This window comes from Amblyomma maculatum, chromosome 7, assembly GCF_055883805.1.
Source record: "Amblyomma maculatum isolate TAMU_Amacu chromosome 7, ASM5588380v1, whole genome shotgun sequence".
Lineage (NCBI taxonomy): Eukaryota > Metazoa > Arthropoda > Arachnida > Ixodida > Ixodidae > Amblyomma > Amblyomma maculatum.
The window spans coordinates 104276363-104291544 of NC_139350.1; the positions used below are offsets into that span (position 1 = coordinate 104276363).

The following is a 15182-nucleotide window of genomic DNA, read 5'->3' on the forward strand; positions in this document are numbered from 1 at the left end:
ATATCGCCATCAGCATACCATCTACATCCTCCTCTAAAATCTGACTAAACTACAACAGGTGATGCGGTGCCAGATTCAGTCTCGTATTTTCCCATCCCCTACTTCTTTTCTCTACAAAGTGCACTCTTTCGGGGCGTATACAGCTACTTTCAATCACATCACATTTCAGTGTTCGGAGTTCTAACCCTCCTCCCTCGGCAACTGTCCCACCACAACCTCGAGCGATGGGAGCTTTGACCGGGACTTTCGAAAGCGGCTGGCGGAATTGGCTTTGAGAGTAGCTGGGTAGACGCAGCCTCCAGTCACGACACAAAATAGAGAGCCATCCCTTAACAGCATAGGGCTCCCAATGCTGTAATACTGTTTCTCCTCATCACCAGCGACTGAGATACAAGATGGCTTTGCGATTACGCTGAAACGAGTCCTGTTGCAGCCATGTTGCACGGACAGGTAGGTCACAATACAAGAAACTGGCGTCCAGAAGGCAACAGCTGTTACACGAAGTGAAGGATTCATTGTTATGCCACGATTTTTCCTGAGAAGGATAGCATAGCCCTATACGCCCCGATACAGTGACACACACATTCACAAACACATCATGCAACACACCGTGGTGGTGCCGTAATTAGGGCTTTCGACTACTGTGCCAGAGAATGCCGGATCGAATCCCGGATGCAGCGGCCGCTTTTCGATAGAGGCGAAAAGCAAAACTCTCGTGTGCTGTGCGATGTAAGTGCATTTTAGAGAACCGAAAAGGGTCAAAATTTCCGAAGCCCTTGACTACTGCCTCTTCATAGCCTGAGTCTCTTTGGGACGTTATACCCCATAAACCAAACCAAACACACTAATCATAACTGGCGCGCTGGACGAAGGCTCATCGCCGCCTTCACGGTCGATTCGAGTAGTCCTGCGACCGGCCTGCTCCTGTGGGTCCTTTGCGGTGGCGACGCTTGTGAACGATGGAATGTTCATGAGCTCTGATGAAGGGGTAGGCGACGGTCGCCGATTATGCTGAGCGTGCTGCGGTCGCAGCGCGTATTCGGCGGACGCAATAGTACTTTGGCTGATCAGGATTGGCCGGCGCGACCGTGGTTGTCTGCTGTGGTGGCTGTTGCATTTAAAAAAAAAATGCCTCAAGTCCCTCATGAGCAATTTACATTCATATTTTACATTTACAGAGTAAACGCTACATACAAAAAAAAATGCCTCTTAAATAAATCCATATTTAAGAGGCCACCGCTCTCACTGGAAAGGAGCGACTGCATTGTTATGACAGGATTGTTTGTCTGAAAGAGGGTAATGCCCCTGGCAAACTGACAGAGGCGCGCGCGAATGCACGCACCAAAGTGCGCACGAAAAGTCTAAACCGTTCAGTCTGTCGTTTCTCGGTTTTCAATTTTTGTTCTTGTATTGTAACTGCTTATTGGTCGTCCTTAAGAAGCAGACTGAGCACACAGCATAGTCTTCCCCCCCCCCCCCCCCCAAATGATGCCTTCTAGAAATAAACTAGCAGCACATTGGGCTTCTCGTACGTAAACCTAATGAAAAGGTAACTACTACATCGCATTGATAATTCATATTACGGTGACAATCATCCTCACAGACCCCGCGGGACCACGTTGTATTAGGCACCAGTCCTGGTTCCAGAGAAAAATGTACGTTTGCATTATAAGAAGGCCGCGCATACATAAACGGTGTTGAGGGAGGTGCTTTTTAGAAAACTGCCGCGTTTATTCACTGCGACCGAACCTCCGGAGAGAACCCCCTGTGGTGACTCAGTGGCTTAGTGCTCGATTACAGGGCCAAGACATCCGCATTCGAACCTGGCAGCCGCGTCCGCGTTTCAATAGCGGCGAAACTCTGAAGTTCCTCCCATTTACTGCATGATGTCACGGCAAGCCGAACATCCCATCTAGTCGAGTTAACTCGCATTCCTATCTTCATAGCCTCAGCCACTTCAGTACCTTGAACCGCACATACCAGTACCTATGCTGATGCCTACTTCGGTATATTGTTGATATGCAGGGAACCGCAACGCCTCATTCGAAGACATGAAGGGCTGATCAGATACTCAAATACCACAGCGGAGCCATCATGTGAAGTGAGCGTCACCGCGGCCAGTATCCTGTCTCCCTGATATAGGTGCCGAATCCGAATCACAAAAGCGATACCCGGAGGCTGCACACGCACCTTGGTTGGAGTCACCCAGGGTTCGGAGATTGATGAGCAAGGAAAAACAATTGTTTAACGGAAGAAGAAGTGCCTTGACAAGCTACTGACTGTGGCTCGCGAGAAGCTATTTCATGTACACGGAACGCGAGCTGGTACCGGTCGCATGACAAGATGGAAAGTGGAAGAAAACAAAGAACAGTTCCCAATATATCTGCTTATGTGGTGATGATCGTGTCTTGAGTCCACAGGCACAAGCAACTGGAGAGAGCCGAAATGGATCTGAGAAAAACTGTAGCTGGTCAGGGTCTCTTTACCACCGGCCGACCTCCCGGTCTTCACTTTCGATAAATACCTTTCTCTATCTGTATTTGGTACATGTTTAAAGTCGAAGGCTTGACAAATTTGAGACAACTTTAACCGAACTGTTTATTCCTGAACAAAATGTAATGAAAACAAAAATAAAACTGCAGAAAAATAAACACGTCTCTAGGCACGTTACGTGACCAGTGAACGATAGTATTAGGTAGGCAACCCTCCGAAGGAGTAAATCTTGTAAGCAATACTTCATAGTTTAATAATGGTTGAATTTTGTCTTGCAGGAAAAAGAAGATGTGGTTTATAATTTTTCCTTTCCTTGAATCAAAGACATCAATCTTCCTTATGATAGAGGTTGGAAAGGCCCACTCTGGAAATCTGCTTTTCCCGTGCGAACGCTAATGGTCACGTTCTGCAGAAAACGCACTTTCTGAATTGTCGGTGTTGCAAATGAAGTATCGCGGACATGGCTCTGGGAAAAGTGTAGCTGGCACCTTACTGACACGTTCGACTGGACACCAATTCGTCGTAAGGTGATGTTTCGTGAAGCGGCTACGTAACACAGCCCATTTGGCAGGAGCTGCAAACTCTGGCCCCTCACCACAGATGGCATGCAGGGTTAATGTATTCGAGCTGACCGGACCCTTCTATCAATTTCAAATTATACCTACTGCCTCTAGGTCACGCAAGCACATTAGTAAGTCATTGTAAGGTGTGTCCTTACATCTACGTTGGGTGGACTTTTACATAACGTGGTAGCTTACGACGACTTGCTAAAAAGCATACGGTCTGGAAAAAAGTTCGGAAATAACATGCCTACTTACAAAAATATCAAAAATAATAAAGGAGAAGCTGTGCGTCCGCACAGAAATTCACACCACTATTTTCTGCATGGAATACCCCAACCACTACCCTACGCCAAGAACTCCGAGACGATGTCGTACGTCTTCATGTCCAGCGGTCTTTCGCACTGTGCATACCTTTCGCAGGTGCGGAAATCCCGTTCCTAGTTAACCAATTGCTATTTAAGAATGCTGAATCGTTTTCCTCGCTAAAAGGTGCCATAAATGCCCCGCATCCTTATTACGCATTTCTATTATGCGAGAAACATTTCACAATATCCAAATTATCAGTCATCGCTTTTTTTGTCCTCGTCTTATAACGCATATGGTAGAAAGAGGCAAAGAAGATAGCTACATAAAGCAAACGAAACACGATGCAGTGTTGAAACAGAGCCTCCGCTTGTAGGCCAGAGTTTGGGAGAACAAAACTTGTCTTCGCCTCGCCAGACGAAGGCTGTCCTCTTCTCGAAGCTTTCACTCGTCTACCTTGGCTCCCTCTTAATCTTTGTACAATTTTCTTATGCTCCAACTTCAAGCGCACGTACTTTTTGCTTCTTGATAGATGTGTAGCACGATAACGAATGTCACTTTGGTCTTTTAGCTTCAACTGGGTCACCAGATCAACGACGACACTAATGCACTTCTGACAATGTTTTCAGTGTCGTAAGCTAAATGAGCCAAGCGTTGAACGCACTACAGCTAGGCTGGTTCACACCTAGAACTGCCAACAGTGAAGAATACGGGAGATAGTGTGCAGAACACGCTGCGTTTCTTTAGATCTTAAGCTTTACTAGATGCTAAAATCGGTCTTCAGGTTGTACAGGGTCATCCACTTCTAGCTGTAACACGGTCACTACTTTCAAAGCAGCATTGCGTCGGATGCACGCGCATATCGAAGCAAATTGATATATGCACAGTGGGACGCGCAGGTGATGCTTCGTATGGCCTGTCGCCTAGCTTAATGGAATGGCGGGGTCGGATGCAATGATGCTTTGAAAGCAATGACTGTGTTATAGCTAGAAGTGGGTCATCCTGTACATAAGCTTATTTTTGATTTGACCGTGAGAAGCCGCACAGCCAACACTTGGCAAACGAGTGCTATTCCAGGCTAATAGAAGTGCGCACGCCCACCACCTGCTGTGGCTGAGTTAAGCTCCGAAAGAAAAGATGGAAAACTATTGCACGCCGACAAAGTGTTGATAGCCGAGAAGTTAATATCGCTGGATCATATTGCTCTCAATTGAATCCTAACTTCGTCGTATTGGATGATGGTGAGCTTCAGAAAAGTATGCCGAGCAGTTGCCTTCGGCCCCTGCAGTGACAGAGCTAAAGCTGGATAAACAGGTTCGGCTACGGTTGAACAACACTTATCATTTCCGTACTGCATGCTTCACCAGCTGCTAATCCTTTAAAGAACCCCACATGGTCGAAATTTCCGGAGTCCTCCACTACGGCGTCTCTCATAGCCTGAGTTGCTTTGGGACGTTAAACCCCACAAACCAACCTTTTGCAGTGCTCTTAACATTTGGCCGGTATGAAGCGATAGTGTGTTCGTCGTAACTACTTCGTGTAGTATGTCGCCTGCTGTGTGGCTCAGACTGCCTACGTCGGAGATTACCGCTCTGTTTAAGTTATGCCCCCCTAGAGGACATTTTTCTTTCATGTTGCTGATGACATACGCACAGAAGCTTTTCTTCAATCTCCGACTCACTGATATGAAGCGGTATCGCAAGATCTGATGAGTTGACTAAGGAAGTTGTCGGTGATAAACAGTGCCGGTCTCATCGGTATAAGTGCTGTACAGAATAATAAGGTCACTGGCCTTGCTCGTGCGTGACTAGTAGACAAAAGGCTCAAGAGTAGACAGGACAGGCCATATTCGTGTCCATTATTTCTTCGTCCTATCCACTCTTGCGCCTTGTATCTACGAATCAGTGCTATACCGGAAACGGGCAAACCACTTTTGGCGTGGTATCAATTTGTTACCTGCAAATGAGACCAGTATTTAACCTTGCTGTTCTTTTAAGAACAGCATTAAGACTTCCTTCCGGGCGAGTTGGTAGTTCATCTCAATGCAGGGGGGTTTTTAGCGCAAAAACCCCTACATCAAGATTTTAAGAGCAGCTTTCCTTGGATCGGATTTTTTTTTTAATAAGGATGAGTTTGTGAACACCCATCGTAGGGATAGGGAGCAACCCTCCCGTGGTAACTGTATGCATGCAAATATTTCAACAAGACTGAGGGTAGCATAAATCAGGTAAGATGATGCATTCATTCATCAGCTTAGGAAGAGGCAAATACAGGAGTTTAAAGAGGAATTATGGCTAACAGAAAAATGCCAGGGGAGCAAGCACTCTTTATATTTTTGTCGCCGAAACAAGAATGGAAGAAGAAAACAAAAAGGGTAGGTAGAATAAATAGGAAGTGTAATTCATTACATAGGTTCGAGATAATTATAATAGGGCATATCAATGCGCACAGAGAAAATCCGGATAGGTGCACAGACTAGATTGGTAACATCCTGCTGGATGTTCTGAAATGTATAGCCTTAGACTGAGAACTGGTAAACACTAGGGGATATCAATGCGCACGTATCAAATTCGGATGAATGCACAGAATTGACCGGTAACATGCTGCTGGATGTGTCTCAAATGTATACGGTAGCGATATTTATCACTAGTGATGACTGTGAAAGGTTCATAACATGGAAGGTAGGGAGTCTGCATTTGATGATATATTATGCGCTATAGCCACATGGTATGTATTTGATAGGAGTCATTAAAATAAATGAATATGGCTCCAGACGTCTAATCAGTGATCGATAGCGTATCCAATCCGGCTTCAGACAAGTAACTAATGTAGGAACGAAAGATAATGAACCGCAAGACTAAATATTTTACTTGGAGCATCAATAAAGTAGCAACTGAAGAAATTCGGGCCGTAGTTTTCTAGGTTGCTATAGCAGAATGGATTCACAGGAATTTCACAAGATTGTTTGATCTACAGCCAACTAATGTATGAGTCAGGCCGAAAGCGAAAAAAATTGAAACCCCAGAGCTGGTGGGATCGAGGGGTTAAGAGAGCCACAGAGAAATATCGAAATATGTGAAAGCTTCCAGGAGCCTTGAAATTTTATGCGGAGGGGAAAAACAAGGGTTCACATTAAGCGAAAAATGAGATGAATTCCCAAATTGTAGAACGAAACCATTCTTTTTTTTTTTTTTTGTCAAAGGGAGAATAGAAGAAAGTTTGCTAGCAGTCTTCAGGAATAAGCAAAAATCTTTAAAATCACAAAATGCTCTCGACATCTCAACTGCTAGAGTAATCAGACCAGCCTAGTTCAAGGTTCATAATTACAACTCAGGGCAGATGGCTGGGCTTAGAAGATAAAATGAAACATAGAAATAGTGATGACAAAACGAAATCTCAGGAGTTTTCTATCGGAGAAAAACAGATCGGTTAGCACAATGGTATTACTTAGGCAATGGAATGGAAAGTAGCAAAATTCTTTAGAAGAAGGTTCTATGTATTTTGTAAAAGGTCGTGAGTGGCATCGCAATTAGGTTATAAAGAAATTGGGCTCAAAATAAGAAGCGAACATAACGTAGGTGGAGTGCTAACTGTCGGTGAGTGATCAAGCCTCAATAAATTAACACTAAGGAAGATGCGTCTCATTTTAACAAGGGAAGAAAGCCGACAGAAACAACCACAGTCATATAAAAAGCAGGTAACTATTTTATAAAGGACATAATGTAGGCTTGATTGGATAACGACAGTGAGATAGGAGAACTGCAAAGCGGATTCCAAAAAAAAACAAAGCGAGTTAGAGGACAATCTGTTCTCACTGACTAAGGGTACCGAAGTGAAGAAAAGAAATGCCGGTCCCTATGAGTAGCTTTTCTGAATATTAAGGAAGCATGCGACAGTGGAGTTCGAGGGTTTCTAGGACACACTGCAGGTGGAAGCTGGAGTTACTATTCTTTTAAAATAAATCGTTAAAAGTAAAAAGAGTAAAACATCAGCTTATAGACAAGGACGTTCTTGTCACCTTTGTTTTCTTTGAATCAGCTACAAGGACTGAATGCCAAACCAGAGAACACTGCACTAGTCCCCAAACGTTTTCTTCAATTAAGAAGCATAGATTAAACAGTCATTACTAGGATTGAGACACATGGATAATAGAGACACATGGATAACAGACATCTGTGGTACAAGGAGAGATTAGATCCGAAGTTTGGAAACAATGAGCTCTAAAGGTTTTTATTGATATAGAGGGCGACGACCACATAATATATGATAGCAGGGTGAAGCTGGTAGATAAGTACAAGTAGCTTAGAATGTAGAGAAATAATCAAGCAGGACCCTAACAGATTAAAATATGAATCGGCTAAATATAGCATCAATGCAGAGGTGATGAAAAATATCGCACTGTGGAATTTAAAGAGTTCAGAAATAGTACTGCCAAACTGAAAAATAATTATAAACGATATTGTTTCCAAAATCTAATTTAAACCAGGTTATTTCGCTATTAAACCAAAGATATCAAACGACTTGCTGTTATAGCTGTGGAGTGCACGATACATCGTAAGGCTTCATTACAGTATATACCTCAGACTGATTATATAAACACGAATGATAATTTATAGGGCACGCAATATATCATGCGTTCATATGATAAATCAAGCAGATATGTGGATTTATAATGCACAGCTGGCCCTAGATACAAATTATTCACCCACTGCAACGTTTAAAATTTTAATTGCTATAATGAAGAACGCAATGGGTAGGCGTCGAGAAATTTGCAAAGGCGTGGTTGTAGTTACTCCGACATTTACCAATGCGCTCCAGTCCATAATATCAGAGAATCGATCCCGATTAGAAATTAAGCATAATGGAAACAAGGATTGCGTTGAGCGCATGGAAATACCGCGGATCTGGGGGACAAAGAGACATCGGACGGCCATCATTCTAAGGTAGGGAATCAAGCAGCAAAATGAAATTGAAGCAGCGACTGAGAGAAATTCAGGAAACGTGGTAGGCTGAGCAAGTTACACGTCGCCTGTACTTGCGGAACGTCGACACGAAATTAAGTATACTAGCTCAATAATTGAAAAGCTAATTGTCAATATAGATAAGATTAAAGAAACACGAACAGGTCTGCGAAAAACTAATACAGAAAAACCCAGCACAATGTGACAACGAAACACTTGATGTAGTTGTTTTGCTGAGAACATCCACAGTATTTAAGCAGGAAATAACCACAGAAAATATCCAATATTATTTGGGGATGGCTCTCTGTTGTGCGAAGGTAGGGGGTACTTACTAACTCGGACGTATCGAGTCAAGCCTACCAAAAGATACGTTATCCACTGGATGTTGAGAGGAAGAGAAACAAATGAACATTTGATAATTTTGTGTTAAGGGTTCCACCCCGAATTTACAGGCAAGAAGGATGATTTAACAAAATATTGAAGTTAAAAGATGGCGAAATAAATGTACACACTTAATGATTAGCGACAATCAAACAGTAAGTATTCTATTTTTGGCTAACTGAGGCATGCGCAAGTGCAAAATAACCTGGCAGCACTGCAAGACCTGCACTGAAGAAATTCGAAAGTGCGAGCATTTTTGCTGTTGTTGTGACAGTACATGAGTAATTTATTTTTATTCTTTTTACATGTAATATTCGATATTTTTATTCTTTTTTATCTTCCATTTCCCTCACACTCTCAGCGTCTTTCGATAAACATGAATTATGGACACTTTCGCAGGACGTCGGCGTACAGTAGTGCTTAGCGCGCTCGGCTGAGACGCGGAAGGATGATGGTTTGATTCCTGGCGTGGATATTTTTTAAGTAGCAGGTAATAAGAACACGTTGTGATGACACGCTCTGGTGACACGCACTGACGGCAAGCTGGTATTACGCCACTAATTAGCCAAGATCTAATTTCGCATTAACACAGAAATTCACGGCTAGTTGGCCTGCTCCGCCACTGCCTTATTCAAATAGTTCCGCCTTTCCATTCAGTCGTATTTCCAGTCAACAATCCGCCTGGCCAACCACATACCCTGTCCGTCCGTCAGTTTCTCCCTCCCTCTTTCTACTCGTCCGTTCGTCCGTCCATCCATAGACTTTCGATGTGCACAGTCACAGCAGTACAGTCGTGAGCAGCCTTGCCTAGAGCGCACCGACGGCGTTTTGCGGAGCAAGTCAGCGACATCTAACGTTAGGCTATGGGTTCGAGCTATGCGTCCCGTGCGCATGCGCGGCAAATCAGAAGGATGCCTCCTCATCACTTCCTTATCCAGCCCCCGCCTTGGGAGTACGTTTCTTGCCGCTAGGGTCGCATTGCCTGCATTTGTGATACGGTGCCTCGATGCGCGCCCGCTGTCCGAGGCACCCTAATTTGTTAAGTTGTTATGGTTGCCAGATCGTCGCGATGACGCCGTGTTTATCGAGTGTAACGAGATGGCCAGGCAAGCGTGACTGATAGCGGGTTAATACGCGTTCCTGCATACGCACCACTCACCGCCTCTCTACTTTATCGTGCAGGAATTAAAGTTCCTATATCTGCAGGGATACCAAATGCTTTGTCCATTATAGCTGATAACCCGGCCCAAAGACAAGCCCTCAAGCGAGACGCCTGCAGCGCATGGTGCGTGGTCGTAACCTTATGCGGACAGGACGAAAACATACACCTAGCAGCCAACCAGCCCCAATTATCGCTCTCTTTGCTATTATTTGTTTGAAACGGGCGATCATCCGTTATCACTTGCAATTGCTTCTGAGCTCAGTGATCACACGATATATCATTGCACTTGCCTAGCCGCTTCATGATTCGCGCGAAATGCGTTAGTTTTCAGGTCGCCGTTACATATCATTACGCGATCATTACGCCCTTACCTGGCGGCATGAAGCGCAATCGCTGAATGGAAACGAAGCCGAGAACCCACGAGCAGGCACTGCTTTATTTTGGCGGCGCATGAGCCCGGGACGCATAACTCAAACCCAGAGCCTAACGTTAGATGGCGCTGACTTGCTCCGCGGAGCACCGTCGGCGCGTTCGAGACAAGGCTGCTCACCACTGTACAGCGCTTCAGGTTATTTATATAGGACCGTCCCGGCACTTTTGTACTATCGATAAGTTTGTGAAACGCGTCCGGATCAGTCATTGTTCCGTAGACAAGCAATACCTGGTCTTTTGTTTGGAGACGAAAGAAGGATGGTGGGGGAAAATCAAGCCTCAGCGAGTGGACGGCGTGCCTATCTAGCTCGCCTGTATTCTGTCGCATCTAGGGTCATTTTGCGTTCGTACGCTCTGATTCACGGATATTTTTATGCCGGAAAGTTTTGTACGTTAAAAGTGTGACTTTACTCGACAAATTAATGTCCAGTGCCGGTTTAGGAACAACCTGTCTGTATTTTCGAACCGGTTTCCTCGAAGCGAGTGAGCGTCGCAGTGTTAAGCGGTATAGTATGCGTCTACGGAAAGCTGTGGTGTGCTGACTACGATAGGAGATAAAAGCGCAAAAGCTTAGAATAACGTCGGTGTTGATGTACTCACTAACTGTCCGGAGAGGACGGAAGCAGGTTACTCGCAGAGTAGGTAGTATTCTTAAGGTATAAAATTGATAACGACGGCAAGTAGCCTGTCTGCCCTCTGGCCTCAGCTGGCGTTTTGGGCGTGGCAGTCCGGAACATTAAAACGCCTGTCTTTCGACAAAATCTGAAAGGTGAATCGTGTCCCGCACAATCACGGGCGAAATTATGAGATGACGAACCGCTGTTTCAAAGCTGCCTCCGAGACATAAAGCGACGCCGTAAGTGCGTGGACGCTTAAGTGTGATTTGGTTAGTTTATAGGGTTTAACTTCTTAAAGCGACTCACGCTATGAAACACACCGTTCGAACACATGGGATTTTTTAACGTGCGCTAAAATCACGCAGCACACGGATGCTACTGCGTTTCGCCTCCATCGAAACGCAGCCGCCGAGGTCGGGACCGAACCCGGAAACTCTGACACAGTATTCGGGCATCTTAACAGCTGTACTACCGCGGCGGGGCAGACGCTGAAGTGACTACACTTGAATCAGCGAGTGCGATAACTAGGTGCATGCGCGTCGCCTTGCTGGACGCTATTTTTGCGTGAAGTGCTGGGTATTCAGTGCTGGGGCACGGGTGGTTGATTTTCAGTGTTCGCGCTGCTCGACCCGTGCGGCCGTCGTGCTCGCTGATTCGGTAGCGAGAACAGCGCGCGTTCACGGGGTCACGGGGCTTGCCACCTTTATACCCACGTCTTTTAGAAAAAAATAGGAACCTGGTCTGTTCTTTCTTTAGAGAATCATTTCAAATTTCTTGCTTGCGATAGACGCCGCATTTCTGCAAGCTTCCTACGCGACAAAGACCTCTCTCTTCAAAGAAACTCTGTCGGTATGCTTCGACTGTCAGCACTAGCGTGCATCGCAACCTGTACATAGTTATAGTGCCGGCTTAAAGCGTCAAATGTAGAAAGATGGGCAGACTGTTCAGGCAACATTCTTTGCCGAAACAAAACATGGAACGAGAAACAAACTACGCATCACTGGCAAAGCAACAATTCTTATAACTTAGAAAAATCGCTGTACTTCGAAACAGTGTACGCAGTACTGAGAAAAATCAATTCGTATAGGGAATGAACCACATCTAGTCGGTGCGAAGCATTCCCATGGACCTTTTTATAAGAATACATGTACCTCAGAAAGGAGTCATATGCTCCCTGTGGGAAAGATCACATGCACGTCCACGGTGCTCAGTGTTCAGCAGTGTGTCGTACAGCCTGTCAATTCTTCAAGAGTACCGCGCGAGCGTCGCCTTCCCGGCGCAGCTACGCCGGGAAACGCAGGAAATACCAAGGCAAGCGAGGGAAAGGGCATGCCCACAATTCCTGCTGCTGCAGTGAGCTTCATCTGCTAGGCTGTTCTGATTAGTATGAAGCAGCCCCTGCCGCAATTAGCTCGTAGGCATCGGTACGCGCAGAAGCTGTCAGTACTAGTTTTCATCCGCTATATGTGCATATATTGCGAAAAATATCTTGAAAATATACACATTTGAAATAAAAAAAACCCAACATGCCCAATAATTTCTTGCAGTCATTATATTGGCCAAAATATTGTCGAGGACATGAAATATCGTAAACTTGATTGTTTCCAAAATACACCTTCTCGCGAAAGTACCTGCAGATGGAAGCAGGGACAAGTAATATGTCTGATGTTACAAGTTAGCACCAATCGAAGCCACAAGCATACATCAGTTAGAACAAGAGCTCGAAGAACACGGGCATGAAACGTAATTCAAGGGGTTGCTTCCGACGGGGCTGAACAGCCAAGCAGACTGCACTCGCTCCAACAGCATGATTACGCCCCCTTGCTCGTTCTATCTCCCAATTTCCGCTCTGCTCGGGCTCAGTGCCGCTACACCGGACAGTCGACGCTCGCGCGGCACTTGAACAATTAACAGGCCGTACATGCAACGGACAGAGCCACTTCGCCATATGTTGCACAGCAGACTCGAGTCGCAGAAATTTATTTATGCACAGTACGAGAACAACTTCGACGTTCTAGACATCGTGTTTGGTGCCGTCGGCACTGACCGCGATTGGCTCGTCAAAGTGACGATCGGCACAAGAGAGGTGTCAGTGAAGGTAGATACAGGATGTCAAGCGAACCTAATTACACTCTCAATGACCTCAAGCTGAGTGACGGCCCCCTAAAATCCGGCATGGTAACTATGAGCTAATAATGGTGGCATCATTAAGCATTGCGACGTAGTCTCGGCAACTGTCATGACCGGTGACCGAAACATCTCCATCGGCTTTCTTCGTGGTAAATAAGGATCACTTGGCTATTCTGGGACTTGACGCGGGCGAACGCCTTCGGCTACTTCATCTACACGTCGGGACCGTCACGGCAAGCAATGACGTCTTTTAAGAATTCCTCAGCTCTTAAAGTAACGGGACACATCCACCGCGAGTACAAAATAGTGCTACAAGAAGACCCTATCCCAATTCTACAGCTTGCGCAGGGGATTCCGTTGGCGCTGCAGCAACCACTTCGGATGAGCTGACGCGTGTATGACGCGAGAGCATATCGTTCCAAAAGTCAGTGAGCCAACGGACTGGGTAAGCCTTTCTGTCTTGTTCGGAAGATGCAACGTACGTGTTTGCATAGACCTGAGAAGGATAACTAAATCTCTAAAAAGGGAGCATTATAAAATACCCCCCCCCCCCCCCCCCCAGAAGACATCGAGGCTGAACTTACACGCGCGAAGTTCTTCCTCGTCTTGACGCCGGCTTCCATCAACTTCCGCTAGATGAATTTTCATCACAAATGTGCACGGTTGCCGCACCCTTTGGTCGCTACCTTTTCCTTCCATCAGCCGTTCGGCACTGCAACGGCTAGCGAATTATTTCAGAAGGTGTAAAACGAGACCTTTGATTACATGCCAGGCGTATGCACGCGTGTACGTGGGCGACGTGCTGATTTGAGAAACTGATAAGGTGGAGTATGCCACGCGCTGCTTGGCGCTCTGAGAACAGCGCAGTCAGCGCGAGGGACGTCCAATGCACAAAAATACAAGTACGGTGCGTAAGAGATAAACTTTCTGGGCAATATTATCAGTGCCATAGGAGACAGCCGAAATCTCGCCCTAGTTGCCAGTCTAGTGCAGATGCCAAAGCGCGATAAAAGGCTCCTTTCATGCTTCTTTTATTGGACAAACTTTCCGCCAATAGAAGTACGTTCATGGTAGTCGACAACCGCTGGGGGCGCCGTAACAGATCTGCAACACCAATTCGTCTACATCTGTCCGGAACCCCACTTCAGGAAAGTACGACAGCAGAAATATTAGGTTTGAAAATTTGTTATCAGGAACCAGAACTTCATGGCTGCTGCGCTCAAAAACAGGCGATCTGCAGTCTCGGGATCTGATCAGACGCATTACAGCAAAAACGGGCGGCGCCCGCTCAAATGTTGCACAAAACTTGATGCGGGCAGTTGTGCAGCCGCCCCTTGTTTATGATGAAACATTTGAACGTTTTACAAGGGCACAACGGGATCGCCTTGAAGCTATAAATCGATGCTGATGAAGCAACATTTATTGGGCCTGAAATAAATTCGTGGTGCACGCAGGCCCCAGATGGGGTGGTTCCCTAGTTGCGGTACCTATATGTTCCCAACATCTCCTGGCCCCTGCCCGTTACTGCCAGCTGAATCAACAGGGCGGGGCTGGATAACGAGGTCTCCCATTGCTCAAGCGGTTGGGGGTATCAAGAGGCCATGAGATTTTCACCTGCCTTCCTCGTATCACCGCAATCGTGGCGCTCCAAAACAAACGCGAAGTTGAACACAATAGATGAACTGGTACAGCAACGACGTTATGCTACCAGGCTTGCGTCACCCTCTCTCACGCAATATGTACTCTCAGGGCTTGTTTCGTCGCATTCCATTCTACCGCCACCAATGCCAGTTTGTTCTCCTTGCCGTTCTGTACAGCTGAATGATAACAAGCCAGCGGATTTACGATGACCAAAAATACAGGAATCGGCATCGTCACTTCGCGGCCGAATTATAGCACAAGATGCCCGCTGGCTATACAAGGTTCCATCGTAATTAACGTTGATGCAAGGATCCATGCCTGCGAAGTGACAACTGCAGTTTACTACCCTTGCAAGTCGGCACTGAATAAGACATCAAGATTCCATTTACCGGAACCTCCACCTTTGTTGAGCGCAGCTGCTTTCTGTTCAAGGGCCTTTCGCTCCTTGACCGCGATTCCTATGCTTCTCACGGCTCGTATTGTCACGTACCGATGTCCT

General features: G+C 45.9%; 1 protein-coding gene across 1 annotated transcript in view; it reads right to left on the reverse strand.

The window, feature by feature from the left end:
* Positions 1-13818, reverse strand: part of LOC146184239 (uncharacterized) — a 203027-nt gene extending 189209 nt beyond the window's left edge. The window contains exon 1 of the mRNA XM_084608511.1: positions 13627-13818. Coding sequence (XP_084464637.1) covers positions 13627-13741 — 115 coding nt within the window. The 5' untranslated portion in view covers positions 13742-13818. The remainder of the gene's footprint in view (positions 1-13626) is intronic.
* Between the last annotated feature and the right edge of the window lie 1364 nt (positions 13819-15182).